The following is a 22,814-nucleotide window of genomic DNA, read 5'->3' on the forward strand; positions in this document are numbered from 1 at the left end:
TACGAAATCACAACAGTGGCATAAAGTCTATGGCAGCATTTGATTGACCCTGGATTAATGAAATATAGATAAAATAAGTCAAAGGTTAAGTACTCAGTCAAATCAAACCTTTATTGCATTAGCATACAGCCATAGCAAGATAAGACTAAAATGCTAGAGACAAGCAACCAAACAAAATTCAAAGCGATATTACTGGTGTTGTGACATTTAAATTACCCTAAGACAATAATGTAAAGATTTAGTTGCCAGCGGCGGGAATCTAAAGTGCGGATGTATATAAATCATATAATGGCCCCCCAAAAAAGGCTTGGCACATTAGGTTAAGTACTGTTCTAAGAATGTATTAGAAAGGAAACAAAGGATAAGCTAATAATGTTAGGTATATTCACCATCAGAAAGAAAATACACATCGGGAAATGACAGGAAGTCCAATTATGGGTTTGTTGTTTGTTTTTTGTTATCTATGTTAATACCGGTAAATAGAGAAGAAAACAACAGACAGTAGAAATATAAATTAAGTTTATTGTTTGTTAACAAATGGAGTATTACTTGTATGTGGTTGTTGTTTTGTTTATAAGATTCATACTCATGTCTGGTCAAAGAAGATGTATACTATATTTGTTGTATAATATTGTCAATAAAGTAATAAAAAAAAGAGGAAAGCTAGCGTTGTATCTCACTGAACCTAAGTCCCATGCTCTTTCCCTTTAGAGGCTTCCAGTACATTCCCAGTACATTCTCCTGGAACGGACTGCAGCTGTTGCTGAGAAATGATTTCTGATCCAATGAATGTGCCTTCGCATTAAAATCTTCAGATGGGGCACTGCTCTGGTTGTCTTCTCTGTTGCAAGTTGGGGCCAAATTAAACATGATATCATTAAATACATGTTTGCATTTCACATACAGGTTTGGTTTTTTCCAAGGGCACACATCGCATCAGATAGAATGGCTGATAACTGTTTTCTGCAAAGGAAAGGCCAGCTCTAGATAAAGGAAGGGGAAGGAACAGTTTAATCCACCCCTTAACTGGAAATGCACATTTTATTTCATGTCTAGTTTCACCCTCAGATTGGCATTTGCTGAGAAGAGGAGAGCCTTCTTTGCTTTGGCCCCTGACTTGTGGACTCCTCTTCCTCAGCAGCTGTCAATCTCTACTTTCTTCCTGCTTATTCCACCAGGTTTGGGCCTGTAATGTGGTTTGATTTTGTTGTTGTTGTAAACTATGATTCTATGTATATTGACTTTTAAATAATTGGTGCTCTTTGTTTTTAAATATTATACAGTAATGATTTTATGTTACTTTATTGTTGGAAGCCAGGGGGTTGCAAAAATGGGGCTGTGGGCGCATGTGTGCCCACAGAAACTTTTCCAGGGGCACACAGGGTCCCCTCCCCTTCCTCTGCTAGTGTTTGGCTTGAGAACCACATCCTATTGTGGCCAAAGTAATAGGTTTCAGTGTGTCCTGGTGTGTGTGTGGCACCCACAACAGCTCCTCCATTTGCAATTCATGTGCCTACTGGCCCCCAAAAGTTGGTGGCCTCTGTTGTAAACCATCTCAAGGGCTTCTGCAGTTAGAGACTGAGTTGATCTCCATGTTAGGTTAAAGGATTACCCACATTGTCCTCGATTGTACCCCCTTGCTTTCTCTAACCTAAGTAACCTAAGTTGTTGTTGTTGTTGTTGAGTGTTTGCTATTAATTCCTGTGGGGAAAATTTAAGTGTTGCTCTTGAAGTAAGATACCATCTGCCATCCATTACTGATGCTGAATGGTCCAGCCCTCTTTTCCCAGCCCTTGGGATCTCCCTCAAAAATCATCTTTGCATATCAACAGAGTTGGGCATCTTGTTTGATTTTTTTGTTTGTATAAATTTATACCCTGTGTTTCAGGAAAATTTCTAACATTTAATATTGGGGAGTTGGGCTTGGAAATTGTTTTCCTTTAGGCATAGGGAGGCAGTAGTTCTTTTATCTATTTCTCTATTCTTTTAGTTATTTTTCCTCTGTTCTTCTTTTTTTCTTTTTTATATAATTTTGTTTTGTAAGAATTATGAGTGCTGTATTCTATTTTATATTTTCATTCTCTTTATTATTCTTCCTTTTTGATATATTGCTTTTTATTATCTTTTTATAAATGTGTTGGAATTTAGTGCTCAACATGTTAAAAATCTTCACTGGAATTGTTCTTTAAAAAGAAATTGTTTTCTTTTCTGTTTTTTACTCTTTTGCTGTTGATTTTAATTATCCATATATGTTTGTTCTTAACTGTTTTTATGCATAATTTTTATATCTCTTGTGTAAACTGTTTTATTACAATCAAGTGGAATATAAATTTGGTCAGTTAGTTAATTAAATATCTTGCCAGTCACACATGTGGGAAGAATGTGGAGAGAAAGCAGGAAAAGCAACAAAGGTTCTGTGGCACCTGAAAAACTATGAAATTAACTGTCCCATAAGCTATCTTGGCTTATCTGCTTCCTTAGTTTTGAAAAATTCATATGCCACTTAGTCATGAATCTTTCTAAGGAATTTACGCAATAAAATTAGCAAAACTGTTAAAATATTTGTGCATATGATAATCATAAATTTAAAAAAATCATTTTTCTTTTAAAAAAAAGGTTTATTTGAGGCTGGCTGCAATGAAGGATGGGAAGGGAACCTGCCCTCATCAGATGCCTTGGTCTCCTCAGCCGGCAGCTGTGTTTGTAAACACAAACTCACACAAGGAAAGAACGGGCCAAAGGGCCTTGAAATGCACAGCTTGTCTTGTATTAGATAACCTTTCAGAACTACAGAAGTAATAATAATAATAATAATAATAATAATAATAATAGTAATCACAAAAACGAGTTCACAAAAGGTTAGTACACAAAGCAAAACAGTCCATATTTAGAAATGTGCCTGGCCTTTTGACAGGGTCATATTTACCGTATTTTTCGCTCTATAAGACGCACCAGACCACAAGATGCACCTAGTTTTTGGAGGAGGAAAACAAGAAAAAAAATATTCTGAATCTCAGAAGCCAGAACAGCAAGATGGATCGCTGCGCATTGAAAGCAGCAATCCCTCTTGCTGTTCTGGCTTCTGGGATAGCAGCCTGCATTCACTCCATAAGACGCACACACATTCCCCCTTACTTTTTAGGAGGGAAAAAGTGAGTCTTACAGAGCAAACAATACGGTACCTCCTGGGACATTTATGCCTCCTTTTCTAACACAACCTAAATTGAAGTACAGTATACGGCACAGCAGTGTCTTTTTTTATTTGACCCCGGACACAGTGTAACTTTTGTGTCAGTTCAGATGCCCCAGCATAGCTTGCTATACCAGCCTTCTCCAGTGGATCCTTCAGGAAGTTTCCAAAAACAAGTCCCAACCATTTTGGGTGCCATGAGATTCTTATAGGCTAGGCATGTCCAACAGTTCATTCGCGATCTACCGGTCAATCGCAGGGATGTCTTTAATCAATCACGGTATCAAGTTAGTGATCACCTTTGTGCTCCATTACTGTACCCTCCCCTAAAGAAAGCTCAGCAACTCCTGGCAATGACAATGGGTAGATCACAGCCGGTCTTTTTATACTGTCTCTTGGGAGTTGGACGTGCCTGTTTTATGCTTTGCCTCTCTGTCTGGACCATCGATGGAGCTCCCCAAATACAGTGGTACCTTGAGTTAAGTACTTAAGTCGTTCCGGAGGTCTGTTCTTAACCTGAAACTGTTCTTAACCTGAAGCACCACTTTTGCTAATGGGGCCTCCCGCTGCCGCCACTCCGCTGGAGCATGATTTCTTAATCTGAAACACTATTTCTGGGTTAGCAGAGTCTGTAACCAGAAGCGTATGTAGCCCGAGGTACCACTGTACATCCTTCTGCCACCCAAAGAACAGTTTGTAATATTCTGAGCAGGGACCATTTGCAAGTGATGGAAACACGGTATCGCAGCGCTGCCATGTTAATTAGCAGGATCTTCTTCTTCTTCTTCAACCTCCTTTTATCAAAGCAATTCAAGCGCTGGGAAGCTGTTGCACTTGTGCCTTTTCCGCTCGCCCTAATGAAGGCCAGGTTTCCCTCCTCCGACTCTCCCATTCCCATTGCTCACCCTTGACCTTGTCTATAGAAACAGTCCTTAGGCCTTTAAAATTTTTACAGTTTCCTCAGGCACTAGCATCTTGAAAGCATCATGACAACTGGAAGGCAATAAAAAGAAAGAGGCATGCGGCGGGTCTCTAATTGATTTCTTTATAATAATAAAAAAAAATCATGTCAGTTGCAAGGCCACAGCGTTTAGAGGCAAAATGCATTCATCTTAACAAAGGCCATGTTTGATATATAGGCCTCTTTCTTGAGCACTGGAAGGAAGGGGAATCCGTAGGTTCGTGCATGGGTTTCTTTGTTTCATGGAAAATCAAATTAACCTCGATATCAAGCAAGTACCTTGTTTATGTCTGAAGGGGGGGGGGGAATCTCGCATTTAATACATCAATAAATAAGAGGAAATTATAAACTCTATTTGTTAAGTTGAGAGTGACTGCTTAGCCTGCCAGGATATACTGACTGCTACAGAGGTTCAGGAAATTTGGATATACTTAAGGTTGCCTGTTTTTTGTTGCCTGTATTTTGTTCATCTTAAGGAAAAATCTGCTTAAAATCCCCAGTAAGGTAATTGATATGAGAGGCAGTAGAGTCTCTTCTCTAAGAAAATTAAGTTCTGGTCAACCCATTGCAAAAAAGGATGATTATAGATCTGGGGAAAGTACAAAAACCGCTCAACTCCATAATCCACAGTTGGACAATACCATTAATTGTTTTTGAGGTCTCTAGGACTCTTAACTGGGAAGATGAAGAGTAGGAAGTGAGGCAGGGGACAGCAAACTTTTTGAGCAGGGGGCCGGTCCACTGTCCCTCAAACCTTGTGGGGGGCCGGACTATATGGGGGGAGAATGAACAAATTCCTATGCCCCACAAATAACCCAGAGATGCATTTTAAATAAAAGCACACATTCTACTCATGTAAAAACACACTGATTCCCGGACTGTCCGTGGGTCGGATTGAGAAGGCGATTGGGCCGCATCTTGCCCCCGGGCCTTAGTTTGCCTACCCATGGAGTGAGGGGCTGTGGGGATTGCTGGATAAAGAAGCAATGGCTGCTCCTCATTTCTGGGAAATTAAAGGTCCCGAACTTTAAATGAAACACACAAGTTTTGGGGTTAGGTAGAGAGCAGAAGTAGAGAGAAATGGCAGTCTTTAATTTGGCCAAACCATTCTTTAATGCCACAAATGATCATGCGATTCAAATATATTTTGAAGTGTTTGGATTCCCCTCATCCGGGGGGGGGGGGGGGGACCATTTAGGCTGCAATTCACAAGCTATGGTGGGATTTGATGATCATTATTGGCTGTTCTGACTCTTGACTGTCCCTGACCTTCTCGTCCTCAGGTCCTCTAGCACTCAGGACAAGGAGAAAAGATTGGTTTCTTACTTTGTGTATTGTTAGAAAAGGCCAGCAGGAAATGTTCCAAGTCCCTGTAATGTTTTTCCAACTTTGCTTGTATCACACAATGCAAATGCAAACACCAAAATGCTCAAGCATTTCTGTGTTCTGAATTTTTTTGTGAAATGTGGACATCAGACCTCAGTGATATTGATTTATGCTTGAAGAATTACTAAATGTTGGCAAATGGAGAGGAGTCTTCTGTTATGCAGCTTTGGCGCTAACACTTTACCCCAAATAATGTTCTTATAAATAGGGGTCAAGTTTTTAATGGTTTAATCATTTGATTAATTAACCAAAGGTTTAGCAGATAGATGGGAGCCTGGCTTGATCAGTGAGTGCACATTTGAGGGCTCATTTGTTTTCTCACCAACCCCACTATCATTGTTTATTTTTTAGAATAAACACAGAAAACTCAAATTGTTAGTTGATTCTGCAAATATTCTTCCTTTACACCATAAATTAATTCCATCAGCAACTATGAAGAACAGATTGTCCCCACCTGTAGATTTTAATAGACCTTAAAAAAAAGAAGAGAAATCAGGATGAGATCTTATGCATTGTTTGTAAATTGAGGCTCTTGAGTTCTTTCATCATTCCATTGTTAAATGTCAGTAATTTTCATTTAACTCTGAAGCCAGAGAAATTTAACTTAAATAAAACCTTTCCAAAGAAATAGATCTAGTTTAGTGGCTCGATCTGAATACCATTATGTGAAAGTCCTTTCTTCTATGTTCTCAGGGAAAGCAGCAGCTTTTGCTGAGCAGTTTATCATTTTTGCGCCTCAATGCTGCTGCTCCCCCAAACAATACAGCTCTGTTATATTGTTTCTGGAATATTACTGTAACATCTGCTTGTTAAATGATGAATTATTACGTACTTCCAGTATCTCAAAAGATATTGATAGTCTTTTGACTGTACTGATGGTCTCATTGTACGTATTGCTATTTAAATTTAATCTATTAATCATTGAATTAGTTTAAGCATTTGACTCGGTTAAAATTATGTCATTGGCTCTACCATACTGACAATAAAGGAGTTCACCAATTGCTTGCAACATTCTCAGCTACCGCTGCATAAAACATATATAAAACAATGGAAAGTTGACCACTTGCAGAGTTTCTTCCCATTCTGAAATGCACATGAACTGTGAGCAGGTAGAGGAAAGTCACACTTCACGCAGTTACCCACTTCACAACTAAATGTGAATGAACCACTTCCAAGCCAGTTATTGCTTTGCATTTAGACATGTTTTATTTCTGAAACATCTAGTGCTGAGAACATTGCAGTCAGTTAATGCACTCTTTTCTTGTCAGAGGAGAGCCAACCATATGCTAGTTAACCTTCATATAGTTCAGTTTAGGAATACTTTGAAAACATTTTAATTGTACATTTAATTGCTTACATGGTTCTGAGAATCGTTGTATTGTAACAGCATAAAATATGAGCTGCAAAGTGCTTGTTTAAATCTCAAACATAAATGCATTGATTGCCTTAGGCAAGGCACTGTTCCCTTAGCCCTGACACCTAATTTGGAATTTGGAGATAATAATACTGACCTACTTCACGTGGTTATAATAAGACTTACAGAGTTAAATTATGTAACACACTATGTACATTTGAAGTATGTAAGTTTTAGCCACAATGATCTTATTATGAGTAAATAAGCTGTTAGCTACAGTCTGTTAATTCCAAATTGGCAAAGTTTAGCTGAAGAAATAAGTACATTGATTAAAACATTTTGATTTAATAAAAAGGGCTTTAATTAGGCAGCAGATATTAAAAACAAATTTGTTTGCCTTTAATACACATATTTACCAATATATACAGTCGTGCTTGAATGAAGCGTTCCTCCTTCTGTCTCACACAAGGCAGGATGCCTCTTAGAAGAATATATTTCTTTTGACTCATGCACGCGTTATCTTTAAGACAGAAAAATGTGCTTTCTCCCCTCAGAATCATTTTTTATTCATGTTATATACGCATAACAAATCAATCAGTTAAAATGATTTATCAACTAAAATTTATGGGACAGAATGATAGCCCTAATTATTATTGTTTTAAAGAAAACACACAACATTCTGATGTGTTCTGAGATAAGCATTACAAAAATATGGATTATGAATTGCCACATGTTCCAAATCTTTAAGCAACCTTGCTTTATTTCCTGTCCAATACTTCTTTACCGATAGATCATGTAGTTCAAGTTGTGTTCTTTCAACATTATAGAGGCATATCTATTCCCTTCAGATGTCTGAATAAATATTTCCATGTAGGCAACTACTGACATATCAGCAATGAAAACATTACATTTTGAGCCATTTTAGTATCCAAACTGTGCTGTATATGATTTCCCCAAGTGCTACGTTTTGCAATTGGATAGCTGATTTAGATGAAAAGATGTTTAAGATTTATGCAGGCAGACAGCTTCCTGATGGCTGTATTTCTACAGAGGTTCAAGAACATAAATTATTGAAAGTCAATTGCAATTTATGCTTCCCAAATTAGTTCCAGATCCAATTGTAAAAAGGCATACTATGAAAGAAAAACATATATTCTGTCCAAATACAGCTCAGGTTTGAAGGTCTGTCATCAGGCAAGCTCAGATACAATTCTTAGGGTAGGGGTGTCTAGACTGTTTTTTAAAGTTATTGTTCTTTATTCTTACGTATGACTCCATTGTAACCATAAAGTGTCCTTAATGTGCATAAAGTTCAAAAACACATGAATTTATACTTCTCCAGCCCATATATCTAAGCAGCATGTAATAATGGAATGACATGTTATAATGGCTATATCTTGGTAGGTTCCATCTTGTTTCTCACCTTACCCACCTAATTCCTTTTAGGAGTTTCAGCTTCTATAGTCAACATCTTCAGGGTTTTTTGTTTGGGAATTATTTGCACAGTAATTTAAAAAAGAACATTCTTACTTAACAATAAAAATACAACCCCCCCCCCCCGCTCCGTTTATTAAAGGTAAAGGACCCCTGACAGTTAAATCAAGTCACGAACAACTCTGGGATTGTGGTGCTCATCTCGCTTTAGTGGCCGAGGGCGTTTGTCTGCTCTGCAGAATGTTTTTCCGGGTCATGTGGCCAGCATGATGTAGCTGCTTCTGGCGAAACCAGAGCAACGCATGGAAATGCCGTTTACCTTCCCGCCGGAGCGGTACCTATTTATCTACTTGCACTTTGTTGTGCTTTTGAACTGCTAGGTTGGCAGGAGCTGGGACCGAGCAACGGGAGCTCACTCCATCACGGGGATTCGAACCGCCGGCCTTTGGATCAACAAGCCCAAGAGGTTCAGTGGTTTAGATCACAGCGCCACACACGTCCCACTCTGTTTATTGGGACTCTGCATCTTTCCTCTTGCTGCCCTTTAAAGGTGCTTAAAACCTCTACCCAAAGTACCTATGTGATGCTATTCCTTCGGAACCTTACTCAAAACCTGACTTTTCCATGAAGCCTGTATCAAAACATAATAAATCCTCTTCCTAATGAGTAAGGAAGCCAGGCAGGGCAACCCAAGTGGAATTGTGGAACCACATCTGCATACAAAGCCCTGCTACTTGCCCCGTTGCTTTTGCTGCATTGGCTCCATGCTGGCACACCTATGGTGTCCACATTCGGCTCTTCTCTAGGGAATGGGAATGGGCTGGCTTACAACCCCAACAGATCCGCCCCTGGCAGTAGCATTTGCTGTGCTTCAGCAGCAGACCGTTAAGGTGGCAGAGGCCTACAGACAGGAATGTCCACTGAATCCTAACCCACTTGACCATCAAGGGTCATTGAGTTAGCATGGCAGCTTCTCTGTGTGTATATAACTGCATTTATTTACTTATATCCCACTTGCGTCTCCTTTCCCTTTGTTTTGTCATCTACCTACTGACATTTATTTAAGGTCAGGCATCTTTCTTTATGTCTGGTTACTATGTAAAGTCCCATGTTACTTGGCTGGTTCTAGAGAAAGAAAATAAAAACACTGACTGCGTGACTTCTGCAGATGAATAGCTAAACACACACACACACACACACACACACACACAGCCTTCAAGGTACATTTTAGAAAACCTGAGGAGCTTGTTATCTAAAATGTAAGGCATGTTTTTCAAAGAAGTGTTCCCACTATGCTCTTTTTTAAGTAGCCAAATGAAGATATCATTTCTCATTAGATTTGTATTACGGGAATGACTTTATTGCACTCTTCTTAATGGAAATTATAATGTGTGAGGTAACCTAATATTGTAAATCATTTTATTTTTCCCTGCATAAAAGGATCTTTGTCATGCACTCCCCCCCTTTTCTTTTTTTTCTAATCAGAATTGTGGGTTTTTCTCCTCTGTTTTCAGACATTGATGAGTGTGAAAATGACTTCTACAATGGAGGCTGTGTACACGAATGCATCAACATTCCTGGCAACTACAGATGCACGTGTTATGATGGGTTCATGTTGGCTCATGATGGACACAACTGCCTTGGTGAGTTATTGTGAAGGCAAAATTGCTTGGTCAGCGCCTCACCTGCTCAGCGGTATTCAGTATACAGACAAAGCCAGCAATGATGTAGCTACAAGGCTGGGAAAGAGATCAAGATAATTTAATGGCTGACCTTCAGCTGAGACCCATTTACTGCATACTGAAGCATCTTCCTCATGTCATTCTGCTTGCAAGGTACTTTCAAGCACAGAGGAGGTGACTTGCTTTATATGAATGGCGTTTGTTTATTAAAACAGAATACTACTGAATGGTAATTGAGAGTATTTTGGCAACTATTTCTGTTAGGCATGCCTTCTGTGGTATCTGCTTGCGTACAATCCTGCAGCTCATCGCTCCACTTAAAAGTCATGCAAATGTTCTAGCAATCACCAACCTCGGTTGTGCAATTGTAGGGTAATATATGTAAAGGACAGCTATCTAGTTCTAGCTGGAAATTGCCCTCCTCTTTTCCTGACTGCTAGATATTTTCTGTAATGATACCTTCAATTACCAAAAGGTTTCAGGTTTTAAAATAGGATGGCACAGAACATTGGCTTGGATCCAAAAATATTCCTGTGCAACTAGTAGGTGCTTCCATTTTTCTGAGGGTGTGTATCTCTCACTGGTTCCTTCCCACTCTGTCGCCAAAGGTTCCTCAAGATATCCATCTGCACTCAGTGTGACTGGAGGCAAAGAAGGGATTTCTGGAGTAGATTTTGTATAATTCTTTCAGTTTTGCATTATTTGCTTTGTTTACATTTTTAAGCAAATATTTGTTTAGAGGAACTGCAGAACCCATCCATGTCTAACTTATGATGGGAGCTTTTAAATTTCATTTATCACAGAAGCAAGTGCAACTATTAAGCAAGTAGAACTGTTCTTTTAAAAAGTGTTAGAGTTTATGTCATTTCCCTGAAACCTATAGAATTGTAAGGGGAAAGGGGAAAAAGGTGGTTCAGAAACCTTCAGTATTATCAAGTTGCTGTTTACTTAAGAGAGAATAAAATCCTTTTCTTAGTCATTTTGCACATGTTCAGTGATCTCAATCTTTGCTGGTCTTATCTACAATGGTAAAAGTAAAGAGTGATTTTCTACATCTCCATTGAAATGTATGTATCTAATTACTAATGTTGTGAATGGATGCATATATATTCTACAAAATGTTATCAGTGTCCTTACAAACCACATTGATTGAAATATTAATGAACATGATTGAAAACCTGATAAGTTCAATATTTTTTAATGTGGGTTTCAGTCAGATATATTAAATTTATTAGTCATGGTTAGAGATGTGTAAAAACCACTTCCTGGGCTCATCCATACTTTTTTGGTTTCTTTCTCTTTGGTTTGCCTGTGGAGGAATCTCTATTTATCTTTGAAAAGTTGCTGCCTAGAGACTGAAAACCTTAGTTGAACTATGAACAGTACCTGAGGTCTGTTGGAGAATATGCACAATCCCCAAAGAATGTGCATAATATGGCCTCTTGGAAATTATTGGAATTGAGCAGAGAATGTAGAAAATGTGGCTGAAATATTTACATGCCCCATGGCCTGTTGAAGGGTATGTATAGAAAACTCTACAAAATTCCCTCTTTATGGACAGATCATGTGCACATTTTAATGAGGCCTGATAAGTATGCACAATGAATAGACATGCACTTAAACCGCTTAGCTCACATTACCGCCATATACATAGGCTGCAAGTGAAACTGCCAACCTTCTCCACCCACTTTCACCAAGTTACCCCCCTTTTACCATAGAGGGAAACTGAAAAGGAATTTAAATCCTATTGTCAGTTTCATTAAAGGGTGGAGGAGCTTGGATTTCCTGGAGATCTTGGCCAACTGCTATTCAGTTTCACTGCTACTATTTACAGTCTTTCTCTGGGAATTAGATATGAATTCGTTGCCTGCTGTCTCAGAACTGGAGGAAAAGCTTCAAAAAGGCTTCCCCTGTTTGTTAGGTTGGAAACCATCTCATGACAATGTGGGCAAAGAAGGGACTCTTGAGTCCATACGCAGCACATTGTGCTTAGACCTCCCAATTCTGTTCAGTTCTCCTCCATCCCAATGCTGATTCTATCCTTCAAACCCACTTTGACTTGAAATATCTGCCTGTTTTCTTGTGAAACCCAATGAAACAAAACAATAAATACCAGAACATATATTCTAAACCCCTTTCTTTAAAAGTTCTGTTCACTATGCCCCCAGGTGATTCAAGACTTCACTTATTATTTTATTGCCTTATTTCACAGATGTTACATCTCACACTACTAAATTGCGATCCCACTCTCACAATTTTATTTCCCATACATTAAAATCTTCATCTTCTTTTTTTCTTCTTCTTTGGCGATCACTCGTAGCTGAGTAAGATTGTCTTCCATAAACACGGTTTTAACAATGAGTCCGTAAGTGACTGTGGAGGCCTATTCTGGATCCACACATCCTTCCACAGTGGGGACATTGGTTTCCGGGAGGGAGTTGATCACGATGTGGATTTGCCAAGCGTGCCTTCCTCTTAGCACGTTTCTCCCTTGTGTCCTGAGTTTGAGTGTCTTCAAAGCCCATGACACCTTTGGTAAAGGCTGTTCTCCAGCTGGAGCGCTCACAGTCCAGTGTTTCCCAGTTGTCAGGAGACAGTCTTTAAACCTCTTTTGTTGACCACCAGCATTACGCTTTCCATTTTTAAGCTTGGAATAGAGTAGTTGCTTTGGAAGACGATCATCAGGCATCCGCACAACCAGTCCAACGAAGTTGATGTTGAAGAATCATTGCTTCAACACTGGTGATCTTTGCTTCTTCCAGTACACTGATATTAGTTCGCCTCTTCCCGAGTGATGTATAAACATTTTCAGAGACACCAATAAAATCATATGCACTCGAACGCCACCAGATTGTTATATTCCCGGGATCGCTTTCTCAGAGGCTTTCCTCCATGGAGCCCAGATTGTTTTTCTAAGGTTTCTTCTACCACCACCTGCTGACTTAGATAGTAGCAGGACTGTCCTTCGTAGTATTACCCAGTTACCTTTATGCATAAGGTTTCGAGTGAGACACATTGTACCTTACGATCCAGCTAGACCACAGATCATGAAACATAAAACATTCATTTAGTTTGTGAACATGACAACTGGAACAAGCAGTAATTGTAGAAATGTAAAATTGTAGAGTTGGAAGGGATTCTGAGGGTCATCGCATTCAAATCCCTGCTATGCAGGAATCTCAACTAGATCATCCCTGTTAGATGGCCTCTGCTTAAAAACCTCCAAGGAAGGAGAGTCCACAACCTCTTGAGGGAAATGCAGCATTATTCAGGCAGTTCCCTCCCTGCGAGAAATGAAGTTACAGGGAAGCAGGCCAAGGGCCTTTTCAGTGGTGGCGCCTGCCATCAAATGTCAAGGAAACAAACAATTATCTGACTTTCAGAAGACATCTGAAGGCAGCCCTGTATCAGGAGGTTTTTAATGTTTGATGTTTTATTATGCTTTTAAGTTTGTTGGAAGCTGCCCAGAGTGTCTGAGGAACATTATTATTATTATTATTATTATTATTATTATTATTATTATTATATTTTGTAAAGATATGGGTCTCCACATGCATGTGTTGGTGAGTCCCGGGTTTTGAAAATATTGAAGAATGCTGTTTTAAATCATAGTTCATAAGAAATTTGAAATGCTTTCTCCATTTTAATAAGAGGAGTATGGGTTAGAGAAGATGAGATTGATGGGTCATCTACCCCCTCTTTCCTATTTAAATCTTTTTTCTTTGTACTCTAAATGAGCAAGCTTTCTTTCTGCCCCTTTTGGTTGAGATTCCTTGGCTACACATTTATATTGGAAGAGTTCCAAGTCTGTCCTTAGAGGAACTCAACTCATTTTCTATTTGACATTTTTATTGAGGAATTTCTGAAATATAACAAGAAACGACACAGTGGGGAATTTAAACTATGGTGAGATTCTCATCTGGTTAAATATAATTGCTTTTAGCATTGTAATCACTTGAAATTGCAGTAGTTCTTCGTGAAGATTATTATTTTAAGTTCAGTTCAGTGGACACAAGATTAATATTTAGCCTCATGAAACACGGGTTTCTTCAAGACTTCATTTGAAACCAGTGGTGAAATAAACTTTCTGTTCCTGGGCATGAGGGAAATACTTTGTTTTCTTACAAGCTAGTAGCATGTTTGTCCAGATGTTCTCTTTTGTTTGATTTTCTTTTTCATTGACTTATTGATTAATTGATTTTCACTCCTTCCTCTCGCACTTTGGGGAGTGTGTATGTGTGTGTGTGTTTGCGTATGTACATGCTGACATTTCCCATCATTCCTTTCCACTGGTGAGGTTAAATATCAGCTGAGCATTGGGGACTCCAGTGCAAAATATGTTAAGCCTTCTTATTTTACATGTAAATGGAAAGACTTAAAAATGCCTTCATAAAATTAGCACGATCTGTTGAAGTAGGAAAAAAAAAAGCTCTTCAATACTGGCTTCTCAGATTTATTTTCCAGGTGCAATCATTTGATGTAGGTTTAATTGATGTCCTTGGGCTGCACAAGCGAACATGTATAGGATTGGACTACATGGCTGCAGTCTTGTGCTTATTTGTTAGAGAGAAAGCTCCATTGAATAACCATGCATAGGACCAGGGTATTATTTCCAAATCGGCAGTTCCAGTCAGTCCTTAATATGATTTTTTTTAATTCTCTGCTTATAAAGAGCAAGAGTATTCTGTTGTTGCATTGTTGTCACTGCAGTATAAGAATTGATTGATGCAAACGTTATCATTATTTATTCAGCACTATTGATGTGCATAGTGTGGTAGCGCATGAAAAAGGCCAAGGGTCTTAGTCTAAAACAGCCTTTTCCAACCTGACACCACCCATATATTTTGGACCACAACTGCCATCATTCTTGGCCATTGGCCATGCTAACTAGGGATGGTGGGAGTTCTGTTGAGAGCTGTAATGTATGACATCTGAAGACTGCCAGGTTGGGCACTGCAGTAACATAACATTTGTGGGAGGTTTAGATTGCTAAGTATGCTAAAAACCATTGGTTTTAACAGGTAGGGTAGGTTCCGCTGTCTTGTCAGAGCCTGAGGAATTGCAACAGCAGCACTATGACCATACAAATACATGGTTAAACAAAAAAACCTAAGAAACTTTAGTATTCTTTTAGCAGCACATCAACTGCGGGTAACTTTGTCTTCATTATTGTAGTTTATGTGTGCTTCACATCTGTACATGGGAAGGTTATTTGCTGCTTCAAAACCTTTCACAAAATAGGCTTTACCTGACTTCTGGCACTTTTAAAGCGAAGCATTGCAATAATTTCCAAAACATCAATTGAGAGAAGATTTACAGTTTTGTAGGAAATCATTTCATAAACTACCAGATGTGAAATGTCAACAAGTTGTAGCATTAATTGATTTAACATTGCATAATCACTGCTGTGATTAAAGAGAGCAAAGCTTTTTTCTTCCATTTTGATTTTTTTTAGCTTTGTTTTTCTTCTTTCTTCGGACAGCTGTGTGCAACGTGTGGGTTATAAGAACCCCAAATGAATGTTTCTGTTGCTGGTGTTTGTTTGTCTTTTTATTATCCAACAGCTCAACTTGGGTTTTCCCCCCCTGTGTTAAAACACGGAATGTTGTTAACAAAAACCAAACAACTTTGGGAAAGATTTGTGCGTTGCATAAACATAAAATATTTGTAAGAGGAAATGAAAAAAAGAGGCCTCTTGCTTAATTCTCCTTCTGTACAATACTTTGTTTCTGATGCATTAAACCTGATGGATGAGAATCCCACATTACAACCTAAGTGTGACTGACTAGACTCATGGTTGCCTCAGCTATGGTGTTTTTGAAAGCATGTTTAAATTTCAAAATATGGATGACAAACAAACATAAACACTGCTGTGTGCATCCCTGGTCAATTCAGTGTGGTTGGGACTCCCAGGATAATGCTTGAGGAAGTTTGGAGATGTGCCCTTGTCACTGACATTTCACCCTTTGGCCGGGCTTCCCTGTTGATGATTTTATTTCAGAAAATGTCATGTGCGGTGCATAAATGACCCAGGAGTGTTCCTGAAAGTCTGAAGTACCCAATCTCTAAGCAAGTTATTAGCAAATGACATTTCTAGATGTACGAGAGAATCCCAACAGTCATTAAACATCAGGTAGTGGTGGGGGGTGGCTAGATAAGCTGTTTGCTGCGCATAAGAAGCACCAGAAGCCTCTAAATCAGAGCATGGGGGGGGGGCTGACCTGTGGCCCTCCAAGTGTGGCTGGAGTCCAGCTCCCATCATCCTTGGTCATTGGTTGTGCCAGCAAGAACTGGAGTCTAACAAGATCTGGAGAGCCACCAGCTCCCCATCCCTGCTCTCTCTATTTGCTTAGATTAAAAATAAAACCACAGGTTCACACCTTATCCCACTGTGCTAAAGGCTCCCATGCAGGCTGTGCCCCATTGCAAGAAAGATTCTCCAAATCAAGCCTTGCAAGTGTGTTTCTCTTCTCATTCCCAAGAGCCCACTCAGCTAGAGGGGGACATCTAGCAGCCCATTTGCCATCTTATTTTCCAAACTCCCTTCCTTACAGGACTTCCAAGAGTAGACGGGGAGAAGCCAGGTGCACCAGCTGGGCCTCAGGTGAGGCAAGACAATGTCAGCTGGATGGTCTCCGATTATAAACAGGAATGGTTCCCCTGCTCCCTCCTGTTTCACTGACTTCAAAAATAGTAATCCTAATGGTGGCTTTATGAGATACCTTTTAATTAGATATTTCCTTAAGGCAATCATTAAAACCTGTCACACCCTGTCATAACTAAGTAAAGGAATGAGAGGGAAGTAACCGAAACTGAATTAAGCATTTTACCACCTACTCTAGAACCTGAAGTGACACAACTGATTTTTAGCAACTGAAGTCTAAGAAAAGCTGGGCATTCACTATTGTGTTTTAGCCTGTCACATCTTTAAATATAGTTGAAGTAATAAGTTACCTTCTACCTTAAAGATCGGGGACGCAGGTGGCGCTGTGGGTTAAAGCCTCAGCACCTAGGACTTGCCGATCGAAAGGTCGGCGGTTCGAATCCCTGCGGCGGGGTGCGCTCCCGCTGCTCGGTCCCAGCGCCTGCCAACCTAGCAGTTTGAAAGCACCTCCGGGTGCAAGTAGATAAATAGGGACCGCTTACCAGCGGGAAGGTAAACGGCGTTTCCGTGTGCGGCTCTGGCTCGCCAGAGCAGCGATGTCACGCTGGCCACGTGACCCGGAAGTGTCTCCGGACAGCGCTGGCCCCTGGCCTCTTGAGTGAGATGGGCGCACCAACCCCAGAGTCTGGCAAGACTGGCCTGTACGGGCAGGGGTACCTTTACCTTTACTACCTTAAAGATCAGGCTTTACAACTTTTAAAAGTAATCTTTTAAACTTGGCACTTGCTCAGAAAACCATCAGAAGTTTTAGAGGTCATTTGGGGACAATCAGCCATTATTAACTACTTTAAGCCTGTAAGCAAGTCCTTCTCCACTGTTCGATACCAGATTGACTCATTTACTATTTTCTAAATATTATTACTCAGTTGAAACTAAAAGGAAATAAGTGGCTAATGTAAAATAAGGGCTTTGCCAGAAGTACTAGACCCTACACTGCAAGCAGTAGTTGTTCTAAAAGTCAAAATATAACCTTGCTGAAGCAGAACACAAATCTTGGGTTCCTTGCCTTGATCCAAATAGTGGCCAAACACAAATAAAAACAGGTTTCTGTTTATGTAGCCTTGGCTGGATGGGGAACTAGAAACCAAAACACCAACACATCTAGAGGGCACCAGTTTGGGGAAGCCTGCTTCAGAGCAAGGGTGCAACTCAGAACATAAGCAGAGCCCTTCTGCATCAGGTGAAGGACGCATTCGTTCTCCAAAGGGGCGAACCACGTGCCTTTAGGAAGCCAGCAAAGAGGACCTGAGTGCAATAAAGCTGACCCCTCTAGTTTCAACTTGATTAATTTTTATTTTTATGATTGAGTTGTGGCAAACATTGTTATAAGAAGCTGGATGTAATTCAAGTGGATGCTAAGCAGACAGACTGAACAGCTTTTACAGTCTGCAAAATGGCAGGAACAAGGTTTTTCGTTACTTAGGGCGGTGTCAATATCTGTAAAAAGATGCTTCCATTTATGTATTGATTTTTAAAGTGCTTCAGCAATACCTATGCCTTTTTAGCCAGTGCCTGAACGATCCAGAAAACAATTTGCTTCCTCAAATAGCCTCACTAAGTGAACTTAACTTGCCTAAATTTGAAAGGCTTGGGGTTAGGACTGTGAAAAGAGATGAGTACCCAATTACATTATTGTGACGATGACAGATAATTTCAGGCTAGTAAATTCAATGCACTTTACATTGGATAAGCAATTGGCTACTGCTTTTAACATATCATGGAACTTTGCTTTCCAAAGGTTATTCCAGGTTTTGTAAGTGAAATACATCGTGCTGAGAGCAACTCATGGATGGTCAAGTCCACCCCAAGTTTAAGCATTGTTTGACAAAAAGAAGACACTTAATTTAACACTTAATTTAAAGGCCACCCCAATGTAGTTAATCAAAATCTAGAGGTCAGCATTGGGTTTGAGATTTAATTGGTTTTTAAAATCATCTTAAAATAGGGAAAAATTAAATTATCAGTTTAGGCCTTCCTCCTGTGTTAGGATTGGTCATGCATAGCTACGCATTTGTACTACAAACCTGGACTTCTTCAGTAAATGTGGCACTTTGGGGGCTTAGGAGGGGAATGTGTTAGTGGATAACGGCTCTTCATGGTATCTTCTCCATCCTGCCATCCACTTCCTGGCCAAACACAGAAGTCATGCAAATAGTTTTTTAATAGAAGAGCTGGTGTGGCTCTGGGAACATCATCTTCATGCCCAGCTTGTAAATACCAAGTTTTGCTCCATTTGCAGTGCTGAAAGCACAGTGAAGAACTAGGTGGCATTGTGGTCTAATCCAATAACACATTTTTAATCTGTGAGAAAAGTCATTGCTATTTCCATTTTACAAATTGTAGCAGCACTGTAGTTCTGAGTTAAAGGTGGAAGATGTCTGGGAGAAAGGGAAGGCCCCGAATTTCAAAAGAATCATTACTTTATGTATTACTTGAAGATGCCTATATGCCTTCAAATTTATCAGAGTCCTTAGGCCTCACCCACCAACCCTAGGTCTGCTTATCTTACAAAAGAATCTCTCAAACCTTCTGCTCAAGACCTGGTGAATTTTTGGTTCTCCAAGATCAGAAGATTAATTGGGGCTCCTCCCTAAGCAGCCATGTTTTGATCTGATTCTGCCTTTGTATTGAAGAACAATGACAAAAAAAGGCTGCATGATTTCCCAGTTGCCATGTAGTGTGAAACTGTTGTTTGACAAACCACAATGTTTTGCATTATGACATGGTCAAACCAAGGTTGTTATATCTGAATTGGGCAAGGATGGTGATTTGCTGGATTCTGACTATAGACATACTCTTTCTCCATGTTTGCTAACACCCCTTATCAAAATACCTTTCTTTAGATGTTGACGAATGTCTGGATAACAATGGTGGCTGCCAGCAGATCTGTGTCAATACTATGGGAAGCTATGAATGCCAGTGCAAAGAAGGCTTTTTCCTAAGTGATAACCAGCACACCTGTATTCACCGCTCCAATGGTAAGTTTCCAGTCAGTGATCCAGGCAACAATTCAGCCATGGTTGTACACCATACTAAGTGCATTCTGTTGGGTCGTTAAATGTTTGGTATCTCTAGTGACATTTCCCTTTTAAAAATATTGTTATGGACCTTTTCACAGTAGTGAGGTGTCCACATTTATATACACATGCAGGGCCTGTCTAGGATGACACCGTGTTAAGAGGTGGACAGGTCTGTTTTCCACAAGAAGGTATAGCAGAAATTGCCAACCTCTTCGTATGATCTGATCAAGTTGCATTGTCATGAAAGTGAAGCTTTTTGCAATTAATTGCAGGAACCTAACTGAGAGAAAAGCATGCAAAATAGCATGTGGAGAACATATTGTCTGTGCACTGATAGTTTCTTACCCTAGATATATCATAACACCATGTTGATGTCTGACAATATATTATGTTGATTTTATTGTACCACTTTTAAGAGAGAGTGGGATACTAGTTTATCATACCACCATGGAAACTGGAGGGGGGGGAAGGAATATGGTGTGTTTAGTATGTTGATAGAGTAGTTGTTTAGTTTCCTATCACAGGAGTTTCATGATGCCTTTAAGACATATGAACTAGATACAATATGATTCTATGAATATCTCAAATGTCTTAGGGACCTTAGGCCGTGCTCCACAGCCCTTCCCTGTTGAACCAGCCAGCTTCACATCTGGCCTGTCTAATGTCCATTGAAACTGTATGCTTGGCATTGAATTTGGATTGTAAGTATGACATCCAAGAGGCCCTTTCCCTATATTCTAATAGGATGACTTCCTAGGGAGGGGAACTTGGCGGGGATGGGGGGGGGAGTTGACTGGTCAGTATGCAGAAAATTCTTACGTTAATAGCATCTAGCATTTCAGAGCATCTTTGGTATGGAGTTTTCCATGCATCAGATGTGAGCGGCATCCGAACACACAGAAATACATGGGGAATCATGGTTCCCTGGTGCAGTTCCCCACACATTTGAAGGCAGCATCTCCCTTTCATAATTTAGCTGTGTATTGTACCAAACATCAGTGAAATACCATGTAGAATGTGACACAGCTTCAGTTATCTTCAGGATTAAACTGAAGATAAATGCATGAAATTATTATGCAAGAACTGGTTTATGTTATATAGGAAAACTGGGTTTGTGGACCTAATGGATGCGGAAAACATAGAAACATTTGAATGTGGGAGGTCCAGGTAACTAAGATTTCTTTCTGCCTGCAGGCCTTTGAAAGGTACCAATTAGCAAATAGCGAAATGATGGCTATGAAATAATAAGGGCTAGTAAAACTGCATACAACTTGGATTCAGAGAAAATATATGCTGAGTGTAATAATAATTCAGAGCGAGGTCATGATTATGATAAAATGGGATGTTGATGATAAACACTATGACCGCTGTAAATTTCCACTGGACTTGCAAATAGTGTAATTGTACATCATAAAAACTGAATCTGAGTATTTTGTTGAGTGTACCCCTTATTATAGTTGTCAATCATCATACTCTCTGGTTTGTATTTTGGGCACTGTATATTTACCTAAATGACATACAATTACGCTGTGAATATTTGAAAACTATTATAAAGAGTGGATGAGATCTGTGCTTTGGACTTCTTACTCATCAAACTGAGCTTTTATTATTTTTTAATGACATTAAAAAAACCAGACAAAACTAGGTAAGTAGAAACATTGGTGACCAAAACCCTAAGCCCTTATTTCTTGTCACCATTGCCAGCTGAATTGCCCTTCACTTGGCTCTGATACCCCCCAAACCTTCTGCCATCTGCTCTAAGATTGCCTCCCTTCTCACCAGGGTCTCCACAGAGATTGGGATGCTGTTGAGGTTTGTGTGGAGATGTTTCGTGGCCAAAGTCAGTCTCCTATTCCAGTGGCTGACTAGGCTATCAACAGAGCAGTCATCAGTATCTTTCAGTAGATCCCTTAGAGCTTTCTGGAACTTAGTTGAATCTCTTGATAATAACTGATCTGTCCCTACAGATAGACTGCAAAAATCTGGACCTTCTCTAGATAATGATTTATCCCTGGGAAAGATAAATAATTACATTCACCATATCCCTATCTGTCTCCAGGACAGTGCAAACCAAAAAAATAAATCCGTATGTCACGCCTGTATTTCCAAGAAAGAACCCTACAATTTTTATGGCTGTCAGGAAGTCCTGAATATCAACCAGTTAGGGAAGCTAGATAGGAAAAGAGCTGGTAGGGAAACAACTAGCTACTTTAATTGATTTCAAATCTCCAAGGTCTAATGAGCCGCACCCAAGGGAGCTAAAGGAGCTTGCAGATATAATATCTGAACCACTGTATATAACCTTTGATAATTCTTGGAGAACAGGTGAGGTGCCTGCAGACTGGAGGCGAGCAAATGTTGTCCCCAACTTCACAGATGTCTTCTAAAAGTGTGTAGTTCTTTATCCCCTTGACATCTGAAGAGAGGGTGTTGCACAAGGAGGGTGCCACTGCCAAGAAAGCCCTCTGTCTGGTTCCCTGTAACTTCACTTCTGGGGGGGGAGGTTAGGGGTGGAAATGCTCCTTCAGGTATACTGGTCCGAGACCATTTCAGGCTTTAGAGGTCAGCACCAACACTTTGAATTGTGCTCAGAAACATACTCAGAAACGGGGGGGGGGGGGGGGAGAGACCCAGGTAACTACTGACTGGTCAGCTTGACGTCAATACCAGGAAAAGTCCTAGAGCAGATAATTAAAGTGTCACTCTATGAGAACTTAGAAAAGGATGCTGTGATTACTAAGACCCAGCATTAGTTTCTCCAAAACAAGTCATGCTAGATGAGACTGCTCTCATTTCTTTTTTCGGTAAAGTTACAATCTTAGTGGATCAGGGGAATGCTGTGGTTCTAGTGTATTTTGATTTCAGTAAGACATTTGACAAAGTCCCTCATAATATTAACAGATTGGAAAGCTAGGCTGAAACTAACAAAATGAATTTCAATAGGGTTCTACACTTAGGCAGGAAGAACCAGCTGCACAAATATAAGATGGTGGACACCTGGCTTGCCAGTAGTACATATGAAAAGGATCTAGGGTTCTTAGTACAGTGGTACCTCGGGTTAAGTACTTAATTCATTCCGGGGGTCCGTTCTTAACCTGAAACTGTTCTTAACCTGAAGCACCA

The 22,814-nt window shown here is 39.8% G+C and overlaps 1 protein-coding gene across 6 annotated transcripts in view; it reads left to right on the forward strand.

The window, feature by feature from the left end:
• Nucleotides 1-22,814, forward strand: part of SCUBE1 (signal peptide, CUB domain and EGF like domain containing 1) — a 178,979-nt gene that overhangs the window by 21,875 nt on the left and 134,290 nt on the right. For 3 of the 6 annotated variants that reach the window (XM_083738725.1, XM_083738726.1, XM_083738727.1), the window contains exons 3-4: nt 9,840-9,968; nt 19,515-19,649. In XM_083738725.1, the coding sequence (XP_083594851.1) occupies nt 9,840-9,968; nt 19,515-19,649 (264 nt within the window). Of the gene's footprint in view, nt 1-3,451; nt 3,581-3,609; nt 3,660-5,122; nt 5,169-9,839; nt 9,969-19,514; nt 19,650-22,814 lie in introns of those variants that run through there. The other 3 variants (XM_083738728.1, XM_083738730.1, XM_083738729.1) reach the window with 3 other exon arrangements.

This window comes from Podarcis gaigeae, assembly GCF_964106915.1.
Source record: "Podarcis gaigeae genome assembly, chromosome: 5".
Lineage (NCBI taxonomy): Eukaryota > Metazoa > Chordata > Lepidosauria > Squamata > Lacertidae > Podarcis > Podarcis gaigeae.